This window comes from Dermochelys coriacea, chromosome 13 (genome assembly GCF_009764565.3).
Source record: "Dermochelys coriacea isolate rDerCor1 chromosome 13, rDerCor1.pri.v4, whole genome shotgun sequence".
Taxonomy (NCBI): domain Eukaryota; kingdom Metazoa; phylum Chordata; order Testudines; family Dermochelyidae; genus Dermochelys; species Dermochelys coriacea.
The window spans coordinates 3,759,429-3,787,355 of NC_050080.1; the positions used below are offsets into that span (position 1 = coordinate 3,759,429).

The following is a 27,927-nucleotide window of genomic DNA, read 5'->3' on the forward strand; positions in this document are numbered from 1 at the left end:
GCGGACAATTTTGCTGCCCTCTTGTGGAGAAAGGATATAGAAAAATTATCTTTCATCCTTAAGTTTGACCTAGCATAGGGTCCGAGGGGGGCAATAGAGCAGAATCCCTCTCCTAAGGACTTCACTAAAAGCTTATTTTTCCCCACAAAGTTCATTCCTGTATGATCACACCCCATGGACATTAAGAGACCAGCACTCACCTTCTAGCCCATGAGTGCACCTAGAGCTTGACCGGGACTCTCCTGCTGTCCAACCGGTGACGGTTCCCAGGAGGATGCAGAGCAATCTCAGCACGAGGCCTTTGCAGCTTGTCCCTTCCGGCTGCCTAGCCGGGCCCTGTGATTCCCCTCTGGGGTAGTTCTGTGTCCAGTTCTCTATATTCTTCCAGTCTCATAAATAGACCTTAAATGCCAGGGCCACATTGTGGATCCCTTACGCCACATCTCCAGCCCCTTCTGCCATGAATACACCAATCAGCCATCTCCAGGAATCAGGTACTACGCAAGTATCTGGGATCTGGCCCTAAGGCAGGAAGCTGTGTAAACCCCTTAAAGAAAAGAAAGTATTGAAAATGGGCTCAGGGGCCCGTATCTGCACACCGTTAATGTTGTGAAGCAAAATGTATTTATTAGGTCCTAAGCATAGTTCTCAGTGCCCCAAGCCCATCCAGAGGCAGATAAGAAGGACAATCTATAACGTAGACATGGGCACATGCAAGCCAGGATGGGGGTATGGGCCAGCTGTATTCTCCCTGCGACTGGGACAGTGAAATCATAGATCCAAAACCAGGCAGACCGAGGAGCGCAAAAAGAAAACAAAAATCAGGGCTGGTCTTAACCCTTAAGAGAGTTTCTATGCTGCTGTTTCCAGGTGTCCTCCCCAGAACCAGGCACAGACCCACCCCTTTCCCCCAAGCAGTCCTCTGACACTGACCCAGCTCAGACCCCCATCCTGCCCACTGCTGCAGAACCAACCCAGCCGCCCCTCATTCACGCATCCCCAGTTCCCCACTCATCCAGCCCCCCCCTGTGCCTCTCCCACCTCCCCAGCCCCGTCCCCTGCCTCTCCCAGCCCCCTACCCCAGCCCTGCCTGTGCCTCCCCCAGCCCCCAACACCCTGACCTCCTCACCCACCACCCCCACAGCTCTGCCTCAGCCCCCCTTCTCTGGCTCTCCCAGCACCCCACCCCCACAGCCCTGCCCAGCCCCCCTCCTCTGCCTCTCCCAGCCCCCCACCCAGAGCCCTGCCTGTGCCTCCCCCAGCCCCCTCCACCCTGACCTAACAGACCTGCCCAGCCCCCCTCTGCCTCCCCAGCCCCCCACCCGCAGCCCTGCCTGTGCTTCCCCCAGCCTCCCACACCCTGACCTCCCTGTGCCTCCCCACCCACCACCCCCACAGCCCTGCCCAGCCCCCCTCCTCTGCCTCTCCCAGCCCCCCCACCCAGAGCCCTGCCTGTGCCTCCCCCAGCCCCCCCCACCCTGACCTCCCACCCACCACCCCCACAGCCCTGCCCAGCCCCTCCTCTGCCTCTCCCAGCCCCCCACCCGCAGCCCTGCCTGTGCTTCCCCCCCCCCCCCCACCCTGACCTCCCTACCCACCACCCCCACAGCCCTGCCCAGCCCCCCTCCTCTGCCTCTCCCAGCCCCCCACCCAGAGCCCTGCCTGTGCCTCCCCCAGCCCCCCCACACCCTGACCTCCCCACCCACCACCCCCACAGCCCTGCCCAGCCCCCCTCTGCCTCTCCCAGCCCCCCACCCGCAGCCCTGCCTGTGCTTCCCCCAGCCCTCCCACACCCTGACCTCCCTGTGCCTCCCCACCCACCACCCCCACAGCCCTGCCCAGCCCCCCTCCTCTGCCTCTCCCAGCCCCCCACCCAGAGCCCTGCCTGTGCCTCCCCCAGCCCCCCCCGACCTCCCCACCCACCACCCCCACAGCCCTGCCAGCCCCTCCTCTGCCTCTCCCAGCCCCCCACCCGCAGCCCTGCCTGTGCCTCCCCCAGCCCCCCCACACCCTGACCTCCCACCCCACACCCCCACAGCCCTGCCCAGCCCCCTCTGCCTCTCCCGCCCCCCACCCGCAGCCCTGCCTGTGCCTCCCCCAGCCCCCCCGCACACCCTGACCTCACCACCCACCACCCCCCACAGCCCTGCCCAGCCCACCCTCTGCCTCCCCAGCCCCCCAAACCCGCAGCCCTGCCTGTGCCTCCCCCAGCCCCTCCCACACCCTGACCTCCCCACCCACCACCCCCAAGCCCTGCCCAGCCCCCCCTCCTCTGCCTCTACCAGCCACCCACCCAGAGCCCTGCCTGTGCCTCCCCCAGCCCCCCCACCCTGACCTCCCCACCCACCACCCCCAGCCCTGCCCAGCCCCCCTCTGCCTCTCCCAGCCCCCCCCCGCAGCCCTGCCTGTGCCTCCCCCAGCCCCCCCCGACCTCCCCACCCACCACCCCCACAGCCCTGCCCAGCCCCCCTCTGCCTCTCCCAGCCCCCCACCCGCAGCCCTGCCCTACCCGCGGGGGGAAGACGGGGCGGCCCCAGAACCCGCGGGGGGGTTACGAACAATGGGTTCCCATGGCAGCTGCCTGGGGCAGCCCGGCCCAGGAGAGGGGGCGGCGGGGAGCGGCCCCGGGACACGCCGCCCGCCTCGGCCACAGGTCAGGACGCCCCCCCCCGCGGGCCACCAGCCAGAGGGGACCCCAGGGGCAGGAAGGGGGAGCCCGGGGGAGGGGGGACCCCGAGGGATGGATGGTGCAGGAAAGGGGGAATTCCCAGGGGGAGGGGCATGGAGAGGGGGAGGGGCAGGAAGGGGGAGCCCAGGGGAGGGGCATGGAGAGGGGGAGGGGCAGGAAGGGGAGCCCAAGGGAGGGGGGACCCCTGAGTGATGGTGCAGGAAAGGGGGAATTCCCAGTGGAGGGGCATGGAGAGGGGGAGCCCAGGGGAGGGGGGGACCCGAGGGATGGTGCAGGAAAGGGGGAATTCCCAGGGGGAGGGGCATGGAGAGGGGGAGGGCAGGAAGGGGGAGCCCAGGGGAGGGGCATGGAGGGGGGACCCCTGAGGGGATGGTGCAGGAAGAGGGGAGCCTGGGGGGAGGGGCATGGAGGAGGAGCCCAGGGGAGAGGGGACCCCTGAGGATGGTGCAGGAAAGGGGAATTCCAGGGGGAGGGCATGGAGGGGGAAGGACTCCATGGGTGGATGGTGGGCAGAGAGCAGTGGTGTGGACACCCCCTCACCAGGAGCCAGCACAGAGGCTCAGGGGAGCACTACAAGGCAATGCGTATGGGGGGGTGCGTGGAAGTCCCTTCTCTGTGCCTCCTGCTGTGGGCACAGAGGGGGAAAGCCAAGGAGGCCTGGCACTCCCCAGCCAGCGGAGGGTGAACCTCGGATCCCCTCACTGCCAGTAGCAGGGCATCCCAGCTGCCTCTCCTCTAGCCCCTCACCTTCCCCTTGGCTGGAGCGTCAGCTACCTCTAGTGCCCTCTGCAAGTCAGGGTGTTGCAGCAGGGTCAGACTGGCCCTGCCTGTCATGCCCATAAGGAGGAGGACAATGATCTCTTTCTAGGGGTACAACAGAAAACACAAAAGCAGCCACAGTTCAGCACTACCAGACTCTGTGTATCTGGCAGCATCAGGATCTCCCTAGACTGTCACTTAGGCCTGCTGGCTGGGATCATCCAAGGTTCCCTAGTGAATTAGCACCTTGCGCTCAACAATATACATCAGCCTCAGTTACTAAAGCTGGCACCTTGTTAAAATCTAATTCATTTCTCCCTCATCCCGCTGCCTCTTTCATCTTTCTCTGAACAACTGCAAGCACAAGCCACTTCACTGTCATGTATAGTCAGTTTCACTTTTGGCATCTTCCCTGCTTTCATTTTTTTTTGGCCCCCATTCCTGCAGTTATTGCACACAGCTAGATCCTCACTCCTCCATAAAGCCATGCAGGGTGTTTAAAAGCATCTCTGGCCCGTGGAATGCAGAAATAATTATAGAAACATTTCTGTTTGATTTAGCTTTGTAAGAGCTCGTTTTTACATCATCTCAAGTTTTGAGCCACATAACCCAATAAGCAGCTAGCTCTATGTTACATTTCATACTGTGGTGCCCTGGGGCTGATCTTGTGTCAATTTTTTGACTTTACCTTGTTTTCCCTGCATTTTTCTGATGGAAGAATAAAGTTTAAAAAATTCAGGACACATTTGAATTGACAATATCCTTGAAAAAGCATTCCCTGCGAATGAATGGATTATCATGAAAAATAGTGCATGCAGCGGTTGTTGTAGCCATGTTGGTCCCAGGATATCAGAGAGACAAGGAGGGGTGAGGGAATATCTTTTATTGGAACCAACTTCTGTAGGTGAGGGAGAGATGCTTTCCCATCTACACAGAGCTCTTCTTCAGGTCTGGGAAAAGTACATGCTGAAAGCTCAAAAGCTTGTCTCTCACCCCTGGAAGCTGGTCCAATAAAAGATATTCCCTCACTCACCGTGAGAAATAAGTGACACTTTTGCACTTCTATAATCCAAAGACTGAAAGCACGTCACAAATTTAATTATACTTCATAATATAATGCCCCATGAAGTTAAGTATTACCAGCCACATTATATAAATGGGGATAATGGGGCACAGATTGCTGCTGTTCTACCCACTAGGTAACGCGGGTCTTGTCAGAAAACACATGAAGAGAAAGAGTAAAATAGCAGAATTATGCACTGTAAACGCTTTATAAAAAACAACTCTAAAAAAAGCCGATGCCATGGATGTCAGATAGCTACTTGAGAACTATTCCCATTTGTGTCACTAGCCCCCTCGTCATGGTATTGAAGTGTAGCTATGGCTAGCAAAAGCAACTTCTTAACATTGCACATTTTCTTTGTCTTCCATATCAACTATGTTCAGTTTTCAAGTCTAAATACAAGCTTCAAAACTGGCCATCCCAAAACAAGCTGCATTCTGTTTCTGTCATTATCAACAGTCAGTGAAGATTCAAGAACCAGAATTTAGCTGACAATTCTGTTTTTGATACCTAAGCCATAGATACCTTAACTAAAAGATAATACAAGTAGGTCTTCCATGGCTATATTGGCTCAGCAGTGGTATCAAACAGTACCCTTGCCTTGGTCATTGTAGGAAACAGATACAACGAGGAAAGAGAGCAGATATGGAGTTATAAAGGGCCATTTCCATTGTCCCTTTTCTGACTGATTAACAATTACTTTGTTCATGTTTGTTTTTCACGTGTTGTAGTGTCAGGTGTTACAGTGAAATGCTTATGGAATTACACGTTTCATCCCACATGCAAATGAATATAATTCATTCAGAACCATTATAATGCAAACTAAACAAAAAGATGGGGAGAAGGATTTGTCATTCAAAATGTTGACTTTCAGGAATGGATTGCACTGTCAAACAGAAAGGACACGTGATAGTTCCTCTCTTTACAACTCTGGTGAGGTCACACTGGGACCATCACGTTCAGTTTGGGCCATTGCACTCCCAGAAAGACATTGAAAGATTGGAGGGTTTTAAAGATCAGCAGCCAAGCTGATTTGAAGCCAATATCCTGCAGTTGCCTAAAGGAAAGCCTAAGACCTGAACGGGTGTATAGCTTGGCTAAGCAAACTAAGGGAGAGAGACGTAGACACTTGCAGATATGAGAGATGTGAATGACCAGCAAGAATGGAGAAAGAGATAACTTAGGGTGGTATAAAGGGGTCTCATTAGAACTAATGAGATAAGGAAAAAATGTGAGAGTATCAGGATGAGTTATTTACCCCTTCACATAACACAAGAACCAGGAGTCATCTAATGAAGTTAATAGGCAGCAGGTTTAAAAACAAACAAAAGGAAGTATTTCTTCATATAACACACTGTCAACCTATAGAACTCTTTGCCAGAGGGTGTTGTGAAGGCCAAAGCTATGGTGGGGTTAAAAAAAAACAATTAGATAAGTTCATGGAGGATAGGTCCATCAATGGCTATTAGCCAAGATGGTCAGGGATGCAACCCCATGCTCTGAAAGTCCCTAGACCCTGATTGCTAGGCGTGGACAACATGGGATAGATCACTCGCTAATTGTCCAGTTCATTCTCTCTGAAGCATCTGGCATTGGCCACTGTCAGAAGACAAGAAATTGAGCTAAATGGACCATTGGTCTGACCCAATATGGCCATTCTTTTCTTATTTATTAAATGAAGATATAGTCTCTCAAGGGAAATAGCAGAAGCCCAGTTGACTGGGATATTTAGGACTAGACTAGATAAAGCACTGAAAATGGTAATGTTAGAAATGAATGTTCTAGCAGTGGCAGGGAGCCTGATAGAGTCTAACAGAAATTAGACATGGGATAAGAACTAAAATAATTTATAATTAATGTTATAGTATAAGGAAACAGCAGTCACTATCATGGTTTGCTCCATATTGACTGCTTTTCCTTTGGTTCTTAAAGGTTGTTATTGTTGCTTTCCTGCACAGCAACTATGAGTTTTGGAACCATGGATGTGTACTTGAATGAGATAGAAAACAATCTGCAGAGTATTTTGTACAACAAAGAGGAGGACCAGGAGAATGAAACCTGGAAGATGTACATGGAGAGGAAGAACATTGTGCTGGAGTTCCTGCACTCTGACTTGAGTCTCCACCTGCTGAAACGCCACCATAAGCGAATTGAGCTTCTGAAAAAGTGCTCTTATTACATTGAAATTCTGCCCAAGCATTTGGCACTGGGAGACCAGAACCACCTCATGCTGCCCACCACTATGTTCCAGCTAATTGACCCCTGGAGATTCCAGAGGATGAAGAAGTTGGGAACAGTCCAAACCAAAATCCAGCTGTTTCTCTTAACTGACCTGTTAGAACAACTGGAACAGGGGCGGGAGGAGCTGGTCCACTTCCTGGAGACCTATGACATGGTAACATTCCTCGCCAGGTGGGACTTGGTCAAGCAAAAGCTGTCAAATCTGTCTGAGCTGATGGATAATTTCCTTGCCATGCTAGTGCCAGGACGGCTGTATGTCAAGCATCGTCTGGTGTCAGATGTTGGGGCTACCAAAATCCCACACATTAGGCTTGTTTTAAGTACCAAGATGCCAGTGATGTTTGATCGAAAGGAATCAGTGGCACATGAGGACTGGGTGAGCCTCAAGTGGTTTATCACAAGTCAACAGTCACAGCCTGAACAGTATGAACTCAGGTTTAAGCTACTGGAGCCCCGAACCCAGCAAGAGAGGATCCAGTGTGGAATAATGCCGGTCATGTCCAACATGTGTGAAATCCGGAACCTGCTGTCTGACAGATCATATAGATTCACAGTTAAAAGGGCAGAGACTTACACACTCGTCTATGAACAGTGGCGCGATACCATCACATTGGAGACAAAACCTTACCCTGATGAAGGCATGGAGAGCACCATGTGCGAACCCTGACGGATGAAGCAGCAGCAGAGAATTTTCTAATTTTATCAATTCAAAGAAGTTGAATAAGTAAAATTTAAAATGTATTTTTAAAAAGGTTTTTGCATAAAAATTGAGCTGTGTCTTCAATTGTAATTTTACGAAGTGCCTCATATACATCTTTATGGGCTGAAAACAACACAGTTTAAACGGTCATCACTGCCCCTTGTGCCTCCACCCATCCTTTGCAACATCCATTGCTAAGCAGACTATAGCAGTGGGTAAAAAATCACCACATGGAGTCTGACACAAAATAATTTAGGGAAAATTTATCCACTGTCCGGTGCCTTCCTACAAATCAACAGCTAACCCAGTGCCTTCTTCCCACACAATGTCCTCACTTTTCATTGCCCTTCCTTTCCTCATTGCCCCTTGCCACACCAACAGTGCTCTCTTTACTTACACACACACACACACACACACACACACACACACACCTGAATCCCAATCCCCACGGTCCCTCACCACTGCCCAGTCTCCATGCCAAGGTTCCTTCCACCAGCCTCTGCCATGTAGTTGCCCTCTCATTTCCCATCCCATAGTAATGCTCTACAGTGCAAGAAAAGATCCTTTTTTGCCTTAAAACAGGAGAGGGCAAAAGCTCCAGGGATCATCCTCTGTAAAACAGTTTCCTCTGTTGAATATTGGGGTTAATGCTCACTTCCTCTTTTCCCATCTGTTTCTGTCCAGATTCAGTTCTGTAGAATCCTTTCAATTAAAGTACAGGATAGATTCTGTTGACACATGGACACATATACAGGCACACAGAGAACTCGGTCCCATAGTCATAAATAAACATTTTTCATTTAATAAATTTAATCTTTACAATTATGGCTTAAATATGAAACAGGAATGTTGAGGTTCTTATTTAAAAACATTAGAAGCTGATAAAAATATTTGTATCCAAAATGTTGTTCCAAAGCTGTTACAAGTCTCACGTTACAGACACACATAAGATAAAAAACCTGTCACATTTAAGGTTCCTTAATTTGCATTTCACAACACATTACATTTTATTTCCATTTAAAAACTGATTTATTGCAGTGGATCATTCTCTACACAGCTGTACGGCTCCTCAGGAACAGCACTGCAGGCCCATGTCTATTCCTACTGAAGCCACAAAAGATTTTTCTACTGGTTTTACTGGGAGCAGAAGCAGACCCACGGGAGAGTGCTAAAATCACAAAGATCCATCAGATTGAAGCCTGAGACACTGTTTACTCTACATGTAGATCACCTTTCTTGAACTCACATATGGTTGAAGTCTCGGTAGTGCTGGGGAAAGCTATGCTACCCTCCAGCATGAATGGACATGTACCACAAAGCCAATTTTAACACGTGCTTGTCTTCTGGCTGAGAACCCAAAGAGAGTCCCTCACCCCATTCCTGCAGAAAGAGCAAGCTGTATGGAGTGGGGGTGGTGAGGGTGCTGTACTCCGACCTCTTAGCTACAGTCCAGACCCACCCCGCCATGACTCCCGTCAGAAGCACAGAATAGTGGGCTGTGCATGAGGATGGACACCTTTCCGCCCAAACTGCAGCCATTGTGCTGTTCTTTGGGCATGCACCTATGGTCAGCACCAGCTGGAGTCAACCCCTGATGTTTATGATGAAAGGATATTTCCCAGTCATGGCATCTCCCTAGGAAACCATTCTGATCTCCTATTTTACCATTCACAAGCCTTGTTTTATCAAACTCTGTGATGTGGCCGACAAACTGCACACTATCATGCCAGACACATGCCATTGGAATTATAGTGGGGGCTTTCCTTTCCCCCCCCACATAATAAAAAAAGGTTTGTCTTTATGTCAATAGTTTTATGTAAGAATCCTTCCATCATAAATAACTGATTCAAATCTCTCTATGCATATGAAGCTGGACTACATTTAATGAGTCTTTTCCATATTAACTTCTCTGATTCTGTACATCCAGAAGCACAATATCCATGACGCAGTATTCAGTTATCAGTAATAGTCTCTACAAAACATTACATTAATTGCACTTCCTGCTAACCCCTGGCTACTGAGGCTACATGATCAATTATGCAACTACCTATTTACAACATCAATGCAACCCAGCAGTCTAAGCTGTGATCTCACTGTAGTTTGTAGGCTATAGGGCAGCATTTTTGAACACAAGTTATGAGACCACTCTCTTTCAGAATAAATTTCCGGAGAGGATGCTGATCTGTTGCCTTGTAAGATAACAGTGACTGAACGAAGTACTTCACTCTAGACTTTACCGCACAAGGTGTAGTAGTTTGGTGGGCTGGGGGGGTGTTTTGTTTTTCCTTTTTTAAATACGAACAAGTGGAAAATGGTACACGCAAAGGTGACACGGCTAAATAATGCTCAGCATTATTAAACTAAGCCCCTACAGTGCATCTGATTCGCCTCTCATTTATACCAGTTGTACGCTGGTGTAACCTGCATTCTTTCCATGGAGAAACTCCAGATTTACACTAGAGGGAGAAGAATAAGGCCCACTGGGCTTAAAGGGACCATGGTGAGTGTGTTAGCTATACAATGTTCTCTCTGCTGGGATGTGTGTGCTATACCGAAGTGTTTAACTTAAGGATTCCAGTACTGTCTTTCACCATTTGTTTCACTAGTCCACAAAGTGATCCCTGTCCAGAGTTTATTCTGGAATCGTAAAAACAATTAGTTTGCAAAAACAAGGCCTGTTTGGAATCCTTGAGATACGAGGCTTCAGTGTGGGACAACTATCAGGCCTAAGAACTCACCCGTTCTCTGCCTATGGCATGTAATAGTTTTTTCTCTTGAGGGCTGTAAAACTTTGGTTGTTGGGCTTAGTGTGCAGGTGCTGGGTAATGTTAGTGGCCTGTGATACAGAAAGAGGTAGGTCTGGATGAGCTGGTGATCCCTTCTGGCTTCAAATGCTATGACCAGCCTTTATCCAGTGTCCTTTAGAAATACTGAGTAAGCCTTCTACATTCTTTCCTCAGTCATGGGACTTGGACCCATATGCTGCAGTACTAGAAGAGCAGATGTGTGTGTTCTCTTTTACCAGAAACCAGGTCTATTACATGGCAGGAGAGCAAGCAAGCAGTTTCAAAACAAGAAGCAGAAAAAGGAAAACCTTCTCCACAGGTTTTGCACTTTCCATGGCTGTACACGACTCAAACCTAACAGGAAGGATCACGGAAATGGAGTAGGACATTACACACTGGCTGTTCAGGTTTTCTTATTGCACATTCCTTCACTTTGGGAAAGGAGCCCTGCAAACACAACACTCATTCATCCCTGGTATAATTCTTGTTGAAGTCACAAAGGTCGGTAGTTACACCCGGGATGACACTTGGCCCACCTTGTTTTCATTTGATACAAAAAATGTTGCAATGGCAGCTTGGCTCAGTCTTACACGGACATCTACTGGTGCCCATGTGTTTGGTCTTAGGGAGCGCTGAGGCAGAAGTACAGTCAGAACTGGAATAATGAGATTGCCATGCTGTCCTCCATAAATACCATGCCCACATAAGCAGCTCCAGCTTAACAAGCCTTCAGTGCTGAGCACCATTTCACTAGTACACAGGCATGATCGGAACTGAATTATTGGGAAAAATAACTCCTGTTCCCGTCAGCCTCCTGTTCTCTAGTGATGCACACCTCTCAGTTCATAGCAATTTGGCTATTTTAAAAATATATACACATACATCTCACATGGCCAAAAGCATGGGCCTTTGATTGCAAAGCAAAGTTCACTGAGTTAAAAGTCAATAAGTTAGAAGCAGCTTAAAAAAGAAATACGAAGAGGAAGAAGAAGAAGAAGAACGGAGGAGGGAACATTCTTTACACAAGAGGAAACATTTTCAAGTAAAACTAGGTGGGCAGCTTAAAAATATCTTTACAATGTCAAAATCTGCTGGTAGAGGTTGTCCCCCATGGTCTTCGTTCGCTTTATACTGGCCACCACAATCTCCTTTGCACCAAGAGTCAATATGTCTATTTATAAAAGTACTTGGCCTTGGCTAAGTGATATTTACCTATTCATGAAGGCCAAGAATAGTTCATTATCTGGGTTTTGTTTTGGTTTTTTGGTTTTTTTTTTCCTTCATTTAAAATAAAACACAGATTATTTTTTCTGCTTTGAGAAATGAGATCACCTTAGTTGTTTCCTGGCCTTGGTTTCAGAATTAGTGGTAGCACTCGGCAGCCTTGATCCAAGTATGGCAAATCACAGCTCAAGCCTGCAGGTCTGTCACATGCCATCCTTCAGCTCCTGATGAAGTGAAAATATCTATTTGGTCCCCAAAGAATAGCTGCCGTCACAAAAATGCAGGTTGGGAATTCCACTGAGGCTCTCTTGGCTTCCACAAAATAGCACAATCTTCCCCTGCACCCATCAACTTCCAAAGCTTTTTGGTTTGCAAATGCTGAAAGTCTTGATTCAAAGTTGCCTTTTCATTAAAAAGAAAAAAAAAGTTTAAGGTGAGTGGTCAAGTGCAGCTTGCCAGTCCCTGATGCATTTTCTTCTCTGGTTAGTGCAGGACGGTAGAAAAGAGGCTTGAACACAGAACTGTTTCAATGGACCCATCAAACATTTCAGGCAGGGACTGGTTTATCCAGTTGTGATCAATTCACATCAGCGAAGGGCTGACTTCTTCCTGACCCGAATGTCGTGAGCCAAAGTGCTGCATCCCATCTGTTTGTAATGTTCTAGCAGTCTTCTCCACAAAGGGTTGGATTCCAGGAGATAACGGTTTCCTGTTGGTAGAAGGGAAAAACCAACAGTGAGCAGAAATGGCTAATCTGTTTCCATAGAACACTTGGCGGACCTGTCTGTAACCTCTGGGCCTAGAGAAAAAAGCCAAACTGTGCTGGATAAACTGGAGGGACATTTCCTTCAGCCCCAAAGTCTCCAGCCATGGCCCTACCATTGCCACATCACTGTAAATGTATCCTGTCCATGTGAAATACCACAGGGAAATACCAACAGGTCAAATTCTGCTGGACTAGAGATCCAGCATGCAAACAAAGAAAGAATATGATCAAACACAGAAACAAGGCAATACACTCTGAATGTATGTTAAAAACCTGGGAGAGACGCCTATGATCACTGTTCTCTACTCTGAGGGGTAGTTCCAATACATGGGGTGGTTCCTAGCCACTTGAACTTCAAAATCATTGACGTTGTAATGATAAAAAAACCAAGACAGACCATCTTCTTTTGCCTCTAATTCGGATCCCCACTTCCTTCTACAGCATTTCTTCTCCCATCCTAGCTTCATGCACCTTCCCAGAAGACTTACCTATAATGCAGAGCCCCTCTTGAGCCCGAGTGATGGCTACATTGACCTGGTTTGGGTCAATAACAAATCCCAGATACTTCTTCTGCCAGCTTTTGGTGGGTTTCCTATCAATATCCGATCGAGAGCAGGAGCGTACAGTGGACAGGATCACGTACTTCCATTCACTCCCTAGAGAAAAGGAATTGCACCAGTTTTATTGATGGAGAAGTTAAAGACATTTAGCCAGAAAGTGTCCAGCTATGCTTCCCTACTGGAATAACATCCATTCCTCTACAGCAAAAGTCTAGAATATCGCAGCTTACAGTTGTGTTCCTATGGCATTTGGAGCCATTACTGTATCCCATCGTCATTTTTACGAGAGCATCTGCCTTATTGCAGACCCTGGCTCTATGAAGAATGCTCACTTTAGCAACCCCAACCTCCCCTCCAAGTGTCATTCACATTTAACTTCTTCAATTATGTTCAATAATTGCGCTCCATCCATGTGGCTGGTTTTCTGAGACACAAAGATTTGGGGGATTTCTTTAAATAGGCATTTCAAGGGCTCCTCTCACTGCTGTCTGTGACCAAGAATCACCCAGAAAGCCAGCTCCGTGGGGTCTCTCCCGGTGGCTGGAGCAAGCCCTGACCCATGAGATTTGGTGATTCTGAGTGACAAGGTGCTGTACCCCACAGGAGGGTGGAGAAGAGTAATGACCTTACTTCACACCAGCTGGAAGCTGAAATAGAGAACTCTGCCATTCCCTGCGGACCTTACCTTGGCTTTTCATGATGGTGCAAACCGTCATCCCACGGACACCCTCCTGGGTGAGACGCTTGTTGACCTCCGACACCTGGGCATTGTATGGGCTCAGGATGGCAACATTCACTGGCTTGATGGTGCCATCCAGGGTCAGCTGCTTTGCTATCCTCACCTGAGGGGACACACAATGTGAGCTCCTGCTCGTTGTTGGGGCCGGGGGGGGGGGGCGGCGGGAAGAGGAAACAGCCTTTTCCTTCATTCCACACATAGGTGGAATCGCTGTGGAGGGACAGAAGAGAACAGAACAGGTCCCCCCAGCTTCAGATTGGGAAGGAAGGAGGAAGAGAAGACACGAGGTTCTCTCCAGTTTTATGCCATCCCATTAATACCCCACTCAGTGATGCACTCTGGCTTCTTGTCCACATGGCCCCTTTCACCAACGCTGTTTTGGTCTGTGGTTGCACCGTTCATCCCATCCTCTCCATCCACAAGGCACAGAGACCAAGGTGGTGGAGGAAGAGACTGGTGTCGAGTTAGTCTTGGGCAGCAAAGCCAGAGATTTTAACATTAAAGCAAGGAAACTCAACCTGGCTTTCCTAGCCCTACCCATGGCGCTCCTAGGGCTCAGTGAGGCATAGCACAACTCTTTGCTGAAATCACTGTGTCAACCCAGGAACAAGACAATTAAAAAGAAAAAGGAAAAAACAATAAATAAATAGATGCAGGACGATCACATCTTGGTTTTATGCCGGTAGCCACATTATCAAAGGGTGAGCGAGGGCTTCACACTCACACACTGTGGAGAGCCTTTGCTAGCTGCAACATCAACAGGACCATACATCTTTGAACTAGTGCTGAATATTTCAGCAAGCCCCGACCAACACTGCCCATGCAGACCAGAGCTGCGCTGGCTGCAGCAGCGTTTAAAGGCAGCAGTTCTTAACATCACTCTAATGCTTTTCCCATGCCCAGCATGGGCACTGGCTTGTGCTCACCAAATGGTGCTGTAAGCTGGGCTTTCCCGAACAACCCGGCCCAGCCCCACCAGTCAGACTAAGCCTCTCACTGGATGTGTGAAGATGAGTGAATGGCAGGGGCTGCCTGGGACAGTCTACGAGATTCCCCATGAGCTCCTGTCAACTTCAGTAGCTCCACCAGGGCGCCACAGACACCAGCCAGACACTGGGGCCATTCTGTTCCTGGCATTGAGGGCAGGGAAGACTCCTCCACTCTCAATGCTCTCTCTGCTGCTGCCAGCCGCCAGGGAAGAGAGCATGGCTAAGAGGTGGTGGTAGTCTGGCTGCATCAGGGACTGGATAGATGGAGGGAACAGGGGAGCAGCCCGAGAGACAGGGAGACAGGAGCAGCCCTATCCCTCCCCCAAGCTGAGTCCCTTGGTGGGACTCAACACTCACTCTCCTGTTACCACTCTAATCTGTCCTTCCCTAGCAGGTTACTCTCTGTGCACATAAACCTGCTCCTGCATCTCACCAGGATGCATTGTGGTATTTCACGAATGGCTGATCGATACAAAGGCTCTCTCTAGCACACAGGAAGGTGGGGGACAGAGCTTGTTTGCTTTGCGGAAAACAGGTGTGGCTGGCAAGGAGCGCGAGACTCCCTGGCCGAATTTTATAAACGCAGACTGATCGTGGGTCTAAGACAAAAAGTAAATCCCCATCAGCACCGGCCTGAGAGATGGTGTGAGAACAGTGTTGTCACGGTTCGTGCAGTGGGCATAGAGAGGGTCGTGCTGTTTCAATGGATGCATTGACCTTATTAATGTTTAGATCTTACGCGTCTCTTAGCAACTCCTTTCAATGACAAAATGGCAGCTGGGTTGCATAGACTGAACACCGTCAATGTTTGCAGCTTATTGGCTGAAGAGCATTTCAGGCTGGATACCTATTAAATTGGACCCACCCAGCAAGCAAACTATACCAGATGCCAAACAATATGTCCATAAACCCAAGTGCTGCCTTACTCCACCCTCACCATCTGCCAGCAAAAAAATGCCCTGCTGGCTACTTACCACCTGTTCCACTTCTTCCAGGTTAGCCCTGGAATTCTCGTTTCCCTCCTCAGTGGAGACCATCAGACTCTGCTCCTTCCCCTCTATGTGCCCAAAGATGATTGGACAGCTGCTTTTGAATCTGTGTTCGAATGCGCTGGTAGGGCGTTTAAGCTCAGGGCAGGTCGTCAGCTTGCTCATGTAAAATTCCTGGGATGGGAACCTGCAGATGTCCTTTTGCTGACAAATAAAAAGGAGAGACCCTCAGGTGAGCAACAAAAGTGAGGGCCCCAGGTCCCACAGTACCTTTTTAAGCCGGCTGTCTACCACCAATTTCTTAAGCCATAGCTCTTCATACAACCAGCCACATAGCCATTCTTAATAGCCTCCAAAATGCTGCCCCTATGGAAAGGGCAAGAAATTCAGTGTCACCTGTATACCGATAGATATGGACAAGAGAGCAGGTGTGTAGACATGCATTTTGCATGTGCCAACAGCCAGTTGTGACAACTGGGTACCCAGCCCCTTGAGTTGTGTCTTCCCAAATCAATCAATTGCATGGGCAAAATCAGAGGCCAGGCAAAATTTTGTCCATCTGCTATTTAGAATATGTCCAATGCTTTACAGGAAAGCTCTTCTGACAGGTAAACCGGAAGGCGGCGCCCACTCAAGCGGCTTGGTGACTGCCATTTTGGCCTGGGTCACCTAGAGCGACACTTGTGCATTCTATAAGGCAGCAATTCCTCCAGTACTGAACCCTCTGAGGGTGGCTATTGCTAATTAATTAATTCAGAGCCGTCCCAGAGTCTGCATTATACAGGAAGTCAGTTTTGATTATCACAACGGTCCCTTCCGGCATTAGGGTCTATGAATTATTTGTATTGTGACAGCACCCGAAGGCCTGAGTCAGGATCAGGGCCCCATTGTCCTACGCACATGGAGACGGGCTGCCTTTCCATAAGAAATTACAGTCTAGTTTATGACAAGCCAACCTGTGGGTGTAGCTAACAAATACGAGTATGGAGGAGGGTATCTGTGATAGGAATATGTATTTACTGGCTAACAATTTGCCAGTCAGATTGACTAAAGGGTGAAACTCAACAGATCAGCAACCCCCTGTGACCCTGCACCTGCCCATTGTCAGCTGGCGATCTATGAGACGAGAAGAACGAGTGAAGAGTTGGCCAACGTACTAGGGAAGCTGAGAAAACCATGTTCAGAAAGCTCTTCTGCAGTGAAGAGTGCCCTATCCTGACTAAAACAGTATCCAGGAAGGCTCCCCTAAAAGTAAATACTCAGGGCAGACTCTGGATTAGCAGAGGAGATGTTACAGCAGAATATTTGCATCCCAATGGGCTGGAGCAAGCCAACAGTATTTTCTATGGCGGGGGTGGGAGAAAGACCACCAGAGAACTCCTACCATGCGGTACTGCGTGTCCAACATCTGGGCTTGGTCCCGGTAACGTTCAAAGAGGGACGTCTCCATGCCAAGGCTCTGCAAAAATCATTGTGGACTACAGGCCGCAACTGCTTATGGTCCCCAAGCAAAACAACCTGGAATGCATGGAGTGAAAATACAGGCTCCAGTTCTCTGCCTCTTCTACCTCACTCCTTCCAGTTTAATTGTTGGAGGAATGTGTGTGAAGGCACATACATTATTACTATTTATTTCTATTTGGGCAGCACCTATAAACCCCAATCCAGGATCAGGGTCCCACCAAAGAACACAATCCCTAGCTTACAGTCGAGGTGTCATTTGTTATTCAAGACACTTTGCTGAGCAAGAGCTTGCCAGAATCTCCGTTATATTCTCCAACTTCAGGACGAGGGCCAGGTGGGTCAATAGGACAACCACAGCACATCTCGTCACATTGAGATTGTCTATCCAGGCCAGCACGTTTCCTGGCTGTAGTGACAAATGCCTCTTCCAGAGCATGCCGAAATAGCATCCACATCTTCCATCTACTTTTCTCTCCAGTGCCATATGTGCTTTTAGGAGAGTCAAGCCAAAATATGGATTTAGCATGTTTGCACTTGTGGGGCTGAGATGATACACTTAGGTCAAGTAATTAGCTAGTGAGCATACGGACAAGGTTTTATACTGCAATTGTCACCATCATAATAGACCCTATTAAGTGTGTGTGTTTATACACTATATTGAGGTGTGTGTGCATGATGTATTTGGGCACGCGTGTTTATGCAGAGGGGTGTGAATGCAGATGTACAATGTACACCTTTGAGCCTGGGATGCATCACACAGTTTGACAGGAGTTGAGCTTCCCTTGCAAGGTAAAAACGCAACACATAATGGGGCATAACGCCCAGCATCCTAGTGCTTCTGCTTGGTGCTCCACCCTAACGAACACAAGGAGGAGACACCACAAGAGTGCATGCATCACCACAGGAACCATCAGGAACAGCCTTGAAATACAACTGCAAACTTCAATGAGTAGCGAGGTACAGTCTAGAGTGAGTGCAGAACCAATGGAGAGATCCTCTGATTAGGGAGTAATTCCAGGGGCAACTGACAGCGCCCTAATGACTTACCACTGGGAGGGACTCACCTTTTCTGCCTTCATGTAGCTGACCAGGGGTATGAGGGTCTCTGGCTCAGTGGACATGGCACACTCATCAATGAGGATCTGCTTGACGTTCAGGTTGTCCACAAGGCAGGTGGCAGAGGCCGCGGAGCACGTGCACAGGATGACATTGTGGCATTGCAGCTCCTGCACACGGGCTTCTAACAACAGGCTTTTGTACCTGTAGGTTAAGGAGGTCAGATTCTGTACTAGTGGCAGCACTTGTGAAACTTTCACCTCTGCTCAGCTCCTACTCTGGAAATGGGATACACCTTCCCAAAGGGTTACACCCTCCCCTGCCCCCCGCATGGACCTCTCCACAAAGGGTTTCCTGCAGTCTGAAATCTATGGAACCTATAGCTTCAGGGCACAAACATAGTCCAAAATTCTTCTACATCCCAGTCCTGGTAACTTCGTTTTTCAGTCCAACAGCCCAGAGTCTCATGAATCACACAAGAGGAGCCCTCTAAGCAGAAATAACTCTAGAAGCACTCACAGGTTGCAGTGTTACCCTAAGGAAGTATCCCTTGATGTTCAGTTCACAATAGAAACTGCTTCATCTGATGCATAGTCTCTCTCAGAGGATTCAGAGAGTTACTGTCTCCACAGCATATTCTGTGCTACAGTGTCAACAGGATCTGGTTGTATTTGTTTTTTTTTTTTTTTTAAAAAGCAACCTCAGAAACATGAGGTGGTTTGTTCTTTAGTTTCAATTTCCAATCTCAGCAAAGGCTAAGAGGGCCAGATTCTTAGCTGCTGTAAATCAGTACAACTCCATTGACTTCCATGCAGCTTTGTTGATTTACACCAGCTGAGGTTCTGGCCCAGCAACTGCATCTTAAACCTCTCCCAGATGGGGATTTGAGTAACTGCACTGTGTTGCATACAGGTACTGGCTATTTCATACTAATACACACTCCAATACAGCCAACGATTGCCAGACCTCTCATGTGGGTCTCTTTTCACTCACTTCTTAACCTCCTCTTCCGATATCTGCTCTTCTCTTTTCACTTTTGTATCAAAGTCCCGGATTTTTCGCCAAAGAGGATTGGACGGCTGCCGGATTCGGTGATGCAAAATTATTTCACTGAAATTAAAAAAAAAAAAAAAAAAAAAAAAAAAAAAAAGGATTTTTTAATATAAACATTATACATACCCACATCCATGCCACTGGGAGATGTCCCACTACAACGGAGTGTACCAGCTTGGTTATACACAAACAGCATCTCTAAGAAAATACATCCCAACTTTTACATTTTCTCAGGCCCTATGCTTATTTTTCCCTAGATGGGCCAAAAGATTTTCTTCTTTCTATTCCAGTTAGTAAACTGAATGAATTTATAACAAAATGTCAACATTTGTCAAGAGAGCTCAGTAACATCTTATTTCTGAAGTTATCCAGAAAAGAAGATGGCTTCATTCTAAATACATGTCCCAGACATGTCCAAGCATCTGCCAGGGCTGGTGGACAGCTGGAGGGACACACAAAAGGGGCCAATTGACAGAAAACCCTCCACTGAACATACTCGGAGAAGGAAAACGTAGGGGACTTAACAGAGAGACACGAGAGTACAGCAGAGAGTGGCCTCACACAGGCAGAGATGGTGGAGCCTTGTTCATGACCTAAGTAGCATCTGATGGTGCTGGAAGGATTCAAATTCTACTCCAGAGACCCTCCTGCCAATAGTTCCCACTCCCAACCTGCAATTCCCCCGTATACTGCAATATGATGTATTTGCACTCTCCTGAGCAGACTAGAGGATGGCTTCCTCAGCTCCAGGGTGGGGTGAACTCAGGACACACACTCTCTCTTTAATCTGCTTGGGGTTGCGTTGTCCTACCTGAGCTCCGGCTTAGGTTTTGCATCTCGCAGGGCTTTCCGGGAGAAGTGCCGGCTGCTCCCGGGGTAGGGGAATTCCATCGACTCCATTGCCTCGCCATAAACCCTCAGAGGCTTCAGGTTCCCCTTTATCTTCAACAGCATCTCTGGGGAGGGAGCAGAATAGACTCCACTGAGCGACACCAGGACTCCTCTCCTAAGATGCCCCCCAGGCAACAAGCCCTTTTAGCCTCAGGGTTCCAATATACAGCCTTGCACTCAGAAAGGCACAGATCTCCAAGCTCCTTTGAGAGCAGGTCAGCGAGAGGTCTTTTATAGAGGAAAGGGATGCTGGAGCAATCCCAAACTTCAATGCAAGCTGCACCAGGCACCCTGAGCGTAGGGACCATATGTTGTTTAAGACATGCATTATCTTGCTTTGCCAGATGTACTATTCCTACCCCCTCTGCAACTTCTCATCTGCCACTGCCTTGTTTGCATTTAAGAATTTCGGCCTAAGAAGTACGCTAGGATCTCTCCCCTCTTCTCTCCCAGCTCCCTGAAAAAACGGGTAAATAAAAAGCCTGTATCACGTGACCCCCAGCAGTCAGCATGCCAAGTTACCTGCAACAACGTCAACAGACTTGTTGGATGGGCCACAGTACAAGATGCATTTTCCTGCTTTTTCCGCATCGTCCAGAGATGGTTCCTTCTCCAGCCTCTCCTCATTCAGCTTGTTGAACCAGTAGACAATATGGACCCCAACCACCGTCTTCCCCGTACCTGGGTGAAATAAGGCCTGCTGAGAATGTTCCAACATACCGTCGTTGGCGAGTGGAGCAGAGACACTTCCAGGCCGGTGTGTTTGAGAATTTAGAACTGAATGGATTTCCACAGCCCTGAGTGTCACTGCCCCACCCCATTTCTGTGTTGCTTGCGTGTGTTCCCACAAAGAACACGTCACTTCAAGGACTTGGCACTGATGTCACAAGCAGAGGAGTCTGGGGGGAACTCCAGGCCAGGCCAGGCTTCAAGCGGCTTCCATAAAAAGTGCTATTACCCATACACACGCATGCATGTACCCCCTCTTGTCTCACCTGGTGGTCCCTGGATGAGAGTGAAGGGTTTTCTCAGAGCATCTAAGATTGCCTTGTTTTGACTTTGGTTGAGCTTCCTCGGGCTCCCAGGGATATCAAAGGTCTTTTGTGTCAGGAGTTTGGATTTTTTCTCTACTACATTTAAAAAAATAAAAACAAGAACACCCAACAACTTTAAACTGAGATTACAGAGGCCACCAAACAAGCAGCACACTTTGCAGTGTCACTGAGCACAGCATGGTCCAAGCATAGGACTCAGAGCCAAGAGCTCCCAAATTTAATTCTACTTTGACACCAACTCCCTCTGCCACTGAATCACCTGTAAAGATCCAGAGGGTTAAATGTTAACTGCTCTAATATGGTGGCTAGGTCCTGTGACTCCATTCCCCTTTGGAAAGGGGAATCCCTAGCCAGGGAACAGAGAAGAGGCAGATGCTGAGAACAGCAGAACTCTATCTGGGAGCACACTTGCTTCTGTATGATAAGGACCTGGGCAGACAGCTGGGATTCCTGGGGATGTACCTAGGTGAAAGCAGGTAGCCACTACACAAGGGAGCTGGCCCAGCCCTGTCACGAACGACCTGCTTATTGGCTACCCATTAACAAAGGTAACCTGTGTCAAACCCAGAACCAGGACTGTGCATGTATCTGGGACCTGTAAGATCTAAAACCTCACATCAGCTAAGAGACCCCATGCAGGAACTGAGGGAGACTTACACACACACACACACACACACTTTTTCTGCCTTGGGTTGCCCGTTCACAAAGTACGGATCACTCTTATTCAGCTGCCTTACGCGGCATTAGTTAATGGCTTCCAATGGCTCCAACGAGTGTGGTATAAGCACAATAGAAGTGGCAGTGTGGCCTAGTGGACAGGATGCTGAACTGGAACTCAGAAGACGTAGGTTCAGTTCCTGGCTGTGCCACTGGCCCACTGGGTGATCTTAGGAAAGTCACTTCCCTGTGCCTCAGTTTCCCCATGGGAAGAATGATACTTGACTTTTGCACTTCTCATGCTCTGAGAACTATGCATGAAAAGCGCTAAGATCGTAAGAGCCAGATCATTTTATTATCATCACCAAGTATGGTCTTAAAACGGGGCCCACTTCCTTTGGCAACTGAGTAAAAGAAGTCTGCTGCACCCCGTGAATGTTTGCACCTACCTGTTTGAGGAGGTTCCTGGCCCAGTGCTATGCTCTTGGCCAGCATAGAGGCATGTTTCAGTTTCCAGATCGCATTCTCTTCCGCTGATAGAAGGGAAAACAGAGAGTTACTGAAAACATAGTCCCACATGTAAAACACTACACAGCACTTGTTGTTGAACTGCCTTTCGGTATCCTTCACTTTGCTTGCATTCAACAAAGGCTCTAAGCAAGAGCTAAAAGCATTGTGAAGAAGTTGTATTGCAATAGTGTTTACTCTGTACAGGACCATTCCCTACCTGCATGAAGAACTGAGCCAGGCAGGATTTGGGGGCAGAGGATTAATTTCACAGAGCAGCAGGGAGCACAGATCACTCCCAGCTGTTTTTTATAAGTGAAACAGGGTGATTAGCCCCTAATTGTTCCTGAACCTCAAGGCAACAAGGGAGAGGTCACTCCAGAACGAGAAAAGCTAAGCTACATGCAGTTGCAGCTGGGTCAATCCCAGGTATTAGCAAGACGAGGGGGGTGAGGCGGTATCTTTTATTGGACCGATTGTTGGTGAGAGAGACAAGCTTTTGAGCCACACAGATCTCTTCTTCTGCTACAGCTATCGAGCGAGATTGGCCACCCTGCCTGTTAATGAGGCTTGATTCTAAAGGCAGGCCATGGATCTCGAAGTGTGGCTGTCTCAACAAGTTGCAAAGGAACCGGCATAAAGGAGAATAAGAATGAGAAATCAGGGGCATGGGGCTGCTAAAGAAACCATGAACAGCCTTTCAAGCCGAGTAGTTTTGTGAAAGACGCTGTAGCAAGAGTGAGGTGAATTGCTACAATAACAGAAGTTGAGCAGTCTCCCCAGGCTGCCTCTTTTCCTAGCCCCTCAATCCTTTTCTCTTTAAGACAGCTAGACTGCAGGAAGTGGGGTGTTTTGGGAATGTCTGAAAAGCGACAATCAAAACACAGAGCACCCTGCCAGAAGCCCAAGGGCCTGCCTGATTTGTGTAGGGACATGGGAATTTCAGTGGACCAGGTACACTCAGGAGAAGAAAAGGAGTACTTGTGGCACCTTAGAGACTAACAAATTTATTAGAGCATAAGCTTTCGTGAGCTACAGCTCACTTCATCGGACGCATCCAAATGCATCGAAATGCATCCGATGAAGTGAGCTGTAGCTCACGAAAGCTTTGCTCTAATAAATTTGTTAGTCTCTAAGGTGCCACAAGTACTCCTTTTCTTTTTGCAAATACACTAACACGGCTGCTGCTCTGAAACTCAGGAGAAGGGCTCCATTCTGTTTGGGAAGGCGGCATGGGGAAAGCTAGCCCCATATCTGCTTTGGTTTGCAAAGGACTGAAATCACCAGCTACGCGTTGAATATCGCACCCACACTTACATATCCGAAGCATCTTTGGAATGATTTCCACCGTAAATCTGGCTGAGTCCTGGCATCTCCACAGGAACTGTCTCCATGGACATAAAATGGAGTAAAATTCAGAGTCTTCAGACCACTTCTGTCCAGCTTCTCATTGTCACTATGTTCTTCGGTCAGCCCATGGGCTACCCAAGTGTATGTAGCTGGATCAACCACAAAGCTGCCACCTGCCGCCTCTCGTTGGACAAGCTGAGTTTCTGGAGTCGTGGCTAAGACAGCCTCATCATTACGGCATCCACTGAGCATCAGACCTTCTAGCCGATGCACATGTAACAGTGGTTGAAGTCTATATCAATGGCACACCTCTAGGAAGCTTTTGGTTAAGGAGAAAGTCCCCTGCAGCTGTCCTTCGCTGTTCCTTGCTTGTCCCAGGTTATTTTGACATCCTGCAGGACAATGGAGTCGTTTTTCTGCCACAGCGCACGAAGCAGATTCCATGGCACTGAGCGCTTCCACACCCTGCTATAGTCCAGTGATTCTTGTACTTGTCCTTTGACTTGCTGGCGTAATTTGAGAAGCATTGATGATGGGCTTTCCGTGTGCTCTAAACAGACGTCGAAACCTGGCGTCACGCTCCACAGCTGCACAAAAGGCACCAGAAATCCCCGCTGAACCGCCGTGGTGAGCTGTAGTTGCACAGCATCCCCGGCACTCAGCTCTAGAAACAGCCCCACATAGTGCGAACAGTTACTTCTCTCCATTCTCCCCACCTGCCTCTGGCCCGTGGCCTGGCTGCGCCAAAGCAGAGCAATCACGCTCTCAAACTCTTCTTTCTGATGGCCGCCAGCACGTCTTGCCACACCTGAGCGCTGAAGAGGGTGATGTGGCGGTCCCGAAGCGGTGAGGACCGCGGGGTGTGCTCCTTTGAGCTCGCCACGGAGTACGCCCGTCTCCACATCAGCCTCATGCTGTTCCGCTCTTGGTTAAACGAGGGCTGTTCCACTAACTGCAGAGCCCGGTAGTTGATTAATTGGGGATCTGGAAGGCTCTCCTGTTCAGTGGGAACAAGGCTTTAAAGAACCTATCAACCCCTCAACGCTCACAACGAAGGCGATCTTCTGCAGGACTTGGCACCTCAGCCGGTGGCCATCTGCAGGGAATGGGCCCTCTTTTCGTAGGTTACTGCCCGCAAGTTCTTTCTGTTGAAGTCATGGCAGAGAAATTCAATGTCCTCCAAGGATACAGTACTGGCTTCTTGCAGAGCACGGAATGAAGGTGCCGCTGGACCACGATGTCCATGTATCGGCGGATGGGGGAGGAGGCCCAGGTGTAAGAGTCCGTGCAAGGAGTAATGTCCTGCCTTAGACTGAGCAGTCGAGTTGGAGCGACTGAAATAGGAGCGGCTCAGGAGCCTCCTGAACTCCAGGACGATGGGGCGAGCTTCGGGTGAATGTCATCGTAGCAATGAGGTCGAGCATCTTGTGGACATCACGAGCATCCACAGCAGACTGGAGGTGCTTCCACAGTGGGTCAGGAGGCTGAACTCACCCCGCCCAGCAGGGGCTGGGCCAGCAGGCAGAGCTCCCAGGTGGTGCGAGAGGTGGATGGACAAAGGGATGACATGGCTGTATTTGTTCTTCATCTGAGCCACTTGCTGGGGGTTGGGCTCCATTTGACATCGAAGAGGAGTGATGTTCTTGGTGTGGTCTTTGTTGGTTAGAAACTCGGCCACGAAGCTGTTGAACATGATCATGAACTCCTCTATCATCTGGTGGGATCCCCTGTTGCCTGGGGTACTTTCCTCATCCAGTCGGTCATAGTAACAGTCTTCCTGCAGCCTGAACTGTCGGTGGACTCTGGAGAAGTGATAAGCCACAGCTATACAGTCCTCAAGGGTGTCAAAGCGAAGGGCCTTCGCTTCCCCACTGTAATGGTTCTTAATGATGCTTTCTGCCTCCTCGTAGGACAGCTGCCGGTCTGAGCGGATTTTGGACACAGCGAAGTTCCGTTTCATCATCCTGTCTGTCGTCTTTTCTACAGTGACAAACAGGGAGATCACGTGGCGATCCTTTTTTGCAGGAGGCGGCTGCAGAGGTCTTGGCTGATCCGGGTGGGAACATGCACAGTGGCTCCTTACCAGGAGCATAGTAAGTAGTGCCTCGTTTCTTCGCCTCCATATCCAAAGCACTGTCTTTGGGAACAAAGCCAGCCACGTCTGCGATGTGGATCCCAATCTCATAACAACTGCCCTCATCTCGGACACTTATGGCATCATCCAAATCTTTAGAGCCTGGGGGGTCGACAGTGAAGGTCAGGTAGCCCTGGCAGTCCCTTAGATTCTCCTTGGGAGGGTTCAATTTGCTGGACGTAATTTTGGCCAGCTCCTTGGTCACCTCGCTTGGGTACTTTTTTGCCAGACCGTATTCCAAATCAAGGATCTTCAAGCCTTCTTCCAGAGTCAAAGCCATGGGCAGGATGTCTGTTACTATGCCCAGAGGATAGTAAAAACCTTCCCGCCAGGAAATAATTTGGACACAGAAGAGCTGACTTCTTTTCATCTCCTGGCTTATCTTCTCACAGCTGACCACCTGGTACTTCCCCTTTACCAGTTTGCGGATGGGGACAACACTGGTTTTTCTTTCAGCCCTGGGACGAATATTTTGGTGATGGTGCGGTCGATGGGGATCATCACACGGGGGTCGAACTCGTCCATCATGCAGACGAAGGTCCGATCTCGCTCGGCCCGTCAGCACCCCCACCACTTTCCCCTGGGACGGAGGGCGCCGCCCTCAGGGCACTGTTCTGCAGCAGCTCTACTAGCACTTCGTCACCAGTGAAAGCCATGCCACAGCGAACTCTGCCTTTGATCTGAATGTTGAGGGGAGGTGACTCATCTAAGGTGAAGGCAGATGCTCTGTCAAACCCCTCTTTGACCAGCTCACACTCTTGTACATTTTAGGATGCATGCGAAGATACTCCTGCATGTGTGAGAAGAGAAGTTGACGTATTCCAGCCGGGCCGTTCTGCTGGGCTGACGCCTCGGAGTTCACATTCAGCAATCCTTCTTCGGAAACAGTCACCCTGGACGTTCTTGCTTTCATCCAGGAGCTCCTGGAGAATGGGATCGTCGGGATTTGTGTTATCCAATTCGGAGGTCCAGGAATCCGTGTCGCTGTCGTCCTCCTCCTCACACAGCTGCTGCTGCTCAGTGCTTCCCTGGATCCAGCTCTGCTTGTCGGACACTGCCTGCTTAATCTGCTCCAGTGTCAACGTTTCCGGAGTCACGCTGCCCTTCTCGATGCACTCCTGGAGGAAGCGTTTCCAGACCTTGCTGCACTGGCCATAGGAGCACAAGGCCACAGCATCTCCCACCACAATGACCTGTGACTGAGCCCTCGTCATGATGGTGTTCAGCACTCTCGCTTCGTTGAAGAACTCCATGTTGGGGGAGGCGGAGCTAAGCAGGCTTTCCTTGGTGTGAACTGTGCTGATGATGATGACCCGGAACTCCCTCCCTGCATGGAACAAGGGGAGAGAGAAGAAAAAGGTTACTGATGGGAACTGAATGAGAAGGACTCTCTCTGAGTGAAGCATGTGCCTTTGGAGGTGTCCGTGCCTACACCGTGCTGCATGTGGACCCCTAGGAGTGACAACTAAAAACACCCGCATGTGATCATTTCCCTAAGTGAAAAGAGTGACTTGAGATTTAACCCAATGAAACAGATTCCTTGGAATTGCAGGGGCCTCCCACCCGCGAGTCATGACACAGACCAACACCCTGGCACCACGTGAGGAGCCAGAGATAAAGCAAGAGCAAGAGCGAGGTGACGAATACAAGAGCAGTGTCTGTGGATTTCAAACCACTCTTTGATTTGACAGTGTTCTGCCCCTTTTATCTGCTCCTCATGAACACACATGGGAATGGGGTTTGTTCACAGGGACATTTTGGGAACGGGCTTTTCTTTCCAAAAATCCCAGTGGGAACCAGAGGTTTTGTGCAGGAAGAGAAGTATTCACCTGTTTAAAAAAAAAAGTTTTGATCATCCAGTCCGAGAGAGAAACAATGCCGTCTGGCTCCGGTAACCATGAACACTAGGGATAACAAACAGCCAATCAATGAGTTCATAAACCAGCCAAAGGCTGAAAATGGTTTGTCAAGAAGGAGGGATGTGAAGATGGGAAACGCACACCAGGCATTCATTATTTCCACCACAAGGTGTCTCAGCTGTGCCATAAAACCAGTAAAGAACTAGATCAATCTTCTTTGGCTTGAGAGGAAAAAAACAAACCAAAACCCTCTTCCTTCCGCTCCCATGGCAGAGTCACATTTCAGCAAGCAGCCTCACTGGGAAGTCATGTGACAGTTATACTGTGTCAGTACATGGATGCCCTGTTGGTTACAACATATCACCTTCTTTTACATTATTAGACTCTCCCTTGGTA

General features: G+C 49.1%; 2 protein-coding genes across 2 annotated transcripts in view; one reads left to right on the forward strand and one right to left on the reverse strand.

The window, feature by feature from the left end:
• Window positions 1–5,934: 5,934 nt before the first annotated feature.
• Window positions 5,935–7,492, forward strand: FNDC11 (fibronectin type III domain containing 11). The gene has a single exon (XM_038370451.2). It carries the CDS (start codon window positions 6,475–6,477, stop codon window positions 7,417–7,419), a length of 945 nt encoding a protein of 314 aa, XP_038226379.2. The 5' UTR covers window positions 5,935–6,474; the 3' UTR covers window positions 7,420–7,492.
• Window positions 7,493–8,231: 739 nt separating this feature from the next.
• The window catches only part of HELZ2 (helicase with zinc finger 2), a 55,994-nt gene continuing 36,298 nt past the window's right edge, over window positions 8,232–27,927 (reverse strand). Inside the window, 39 exon segments of the mRNA XM_038369426.2 lie at window positions 8,232–12,171; window positions 12,717–12,884; window positions 13,474–13,630; window positions 15,491–15,709; window positions 16,890–16,966; window positions 16,969–17,023; window positions 18,034–18,229; window positions 19,019–19,135; window positions 19,890–20,034; window positions 20,492–20,650; window positions 20,965–21,099; window positions 22,131–22,214; window positions 23,506–23,558; window positions 23,560–23,598; window positions 23,600–23,807; window positions 23,810–23,847; window positions 23,849–23,906; window positions 23,909–23,951; window positions 23,953–23,993; window positions 23,996–24,019; window positions 24,022–24,064; window positions 24,066–24,319; window positions 24,322–24,537; window positions 24,540–24,572; window positions 24,575–24,628; window positions 24,631–24,723; window positions 24,726–24,823; window positions 24,825–24,921; window positions 24,924–24,944; window positions 24,947–25,015; window positions 25,018–25,561; window positions 25,564–25,592; window positions 25,595–26,113; window positions 26,116–26,280; window positions 26,283–26,429; window positions 26,432–26,470; window positions 26,473–26,500; window positions 26,502–26,564; window positions 26,566–26,999. Coding sequence (XP_038225354.2) covers window positions 12,050–12,171; window positions 12,717–12,884; window positions 13,474–13,630; window positions 15,491–15,709; window positions 16,890–16,966; window positions 16,969–17,023; window positions 18,034–18,229; window positions 19,019–19,135; window positions 19,890–20,034; window positions 20,492–20,650; window positions 20,965–21,099; window positions 22,131–22,214; window positions 23,506–23,558; window positions 23,560–23,598; window positions 23,600–23,807; window positions 23,810–23,847; window positions 23,849–23,906; window positions 23,909–23,951; window positions 23,953–23,993; window positions 23,996–24,019; window positions 24,022–24,064; window positions 24,066–24,319; window positions 24,322–24,537; window positions 24,540–24,572; window positions 24,575–24,628; window positions 24,631–24,723; window positions 24,726–24,823; window positions 24,825–24,921; window positions 24,924–24,944; window positions 24,947–25,015; window positions 25,018–25,561; window positions 25,564–25,592; window positions 25,595–26,113; window positions 26,116–26,280; window positions 26,283–26,429; window positions 26,432–26,470; window positions 26,473–26,500; window positions 26,502–26,564; window positions 26,566–26,999 — 5,084 coding nt within the window. The 3' untranslated portion in view covers window positions 8,232–12,049.